This window comes from Petaurus breviceps, unplaced genomic scaffold, assembly GCF_028583685.1.
Source record: "Petaurus breviceps papuanus isolate PSGF00001 unplaced genomic scaffold, PetGlider_PUasm1.0 173, whole genome shotgun sequence".
Classification (NCBI taxonomy): domain Eukaryota; kingdom Metazoa; phylum Chordata; class Mammalia; order Diprotodontia; family Petauridae; genus Petaurus; species Petaurus breviceps.
Window position 1 is genome coordinate 9,553,682 of NW_027185759.1, and position 1,456 is coordinate 9,555,137.

Genomic DNA, 1,456 nt, shown 5'->3' on the forward strand with positions numbered 1-1,456 from the left:
GGGCAGCTCAGACTCAAAGGACATCGGCAGCTGTGGGCAGGGGTCTTCCCTTCCAGGACTCAAGACTGGGCTAACCATATGGGCTTGCCACAGTTATAGACCAGCATCGGAGTTGGACCCAAGGTAGGTCAGGTGGTGAGTGCTAACCATGGTCTTCTTAATCAGAAAGTTCAGGACTTCCCCAATGAAGGGAAGTCACATTAGCCAAAGTTCCAGAGCCTTCCTTAAAGGTCAAGACTCTGGGGAGTCCTCCTTGTATTTCAATTGGAAGATCAAAATTTCAGGCAGTTAAGGGCAAGAGATTTTGGATCCGGGAGGCCTCTACAAGGGCCCAAATGCATTGAAGAGGAGGACAAGGAGGGGAATGAGGAGAAGGGAAGAAGGAAGAGGCAGAGGAGAAAGGAGGAAGAAAACAAATGTGTAGGAGGTTGCTAGTAGGGGACACTTGGCACTGTCCCTCCAAAGACTCTCCTGTCCATGGGTGGACTTGCCACCTCTCCATCCATCCCCCTCCATCCTTGTCCATCCCCCTCCTTGCCAGAATGTCTATATTCTCTTTTCCAGGGAAGGCCAAGGCCAAAACACCCTCCTGCCCTGAGCAACACTACCTGCTGCTCCCTGGCTTAGGTAGGTGGGCCAAGACTTTCTTGAATGACAACAGGCTATTTCCCTGAACCCTGGGTCTGTCCCATTCAGTAGTGAGCATTCCCAGGATCGAAGAGGGCAGGAGCCCACCAGCTATGAGTCTGAGGGGGCCACAGGCACATTCCCACTCTCTAGCTCCCTGCCCCAGAGAAGAGAAAGAGTCTCCTTCGCAGCACTCTGGACAATGAGCTCAGGGTCCATCTGTAACACTTGGAGACCTGAGAGTGAACAAGAGAAGGAGATATCTGTAAGCTGTGGGCAACTGCAGCTGGCAACCTTCCAGCACCTGGCCCAGGGCCTGGCAGGAGCCTCTCAACTCCTGAGCAGGGAGGAGGGGAGAGGACAGAGTCAAGGAAAGGACAGACACATGGACTCAGGACTCGGGAGGAGACTTTGTTTCCGTCACAGCTGAGGCATGCCTCCCTCTGGCCTAACTGGGAGTCTTTGGGCCAAAGGCTTTGTTTTCATGTTATTTTCATCTATGGAGGGACAATAAGGAAGAGAAAATAAATGCCCATTAATTGAGGGGAGAATAAAAGAAAAAAGAGAGAAACAAGGTCCCACGAGATGTGAAAAAACAGAAAATGAAAGAAATGCAATTTGTTCTGTTTTGTCTTAACAGGTTACTTTCCTGGGGGCGTCTACACCAGAGCCGCCCGCTGTGTCCCAGAGCAACCCTTCTGGGGGTGTCCACACCAGAGCTGCCTCTGTGTCCTACAGCAGCCTTTCTGGGGGTGTCTACACCAGAGCTACCTCTGTATCTGAGAGCAACCCTTCTGGGGGCGTCTACACCACAGCCACCTCTGTGTCC

At 52.1% G+C, this 1,456-nt stretch overlaps 1 protein-coding gene across 1 annotated transcript in view; it reads right to left on the reverse strand.

Moving 5' to 3' along the window:
• Window positions 1–738: 738 nt before the first annotated feature.
• The window catches only part of MROH2A (maestro heat like repeat family member 2A), a 51,941-nt gene continuing 51,223 nt past the window's right edge, over window positions 739–1,456 (reverse strand). The window contains exon 40 of the mRNA XM_069083219.1: window positions 739–863. Coding sequence (XP_068939320.1) covers window positions 739–863 — 125 coding nt within the window. The remainder of the gene's footprint in view (window positions 864–1,456) is intronic.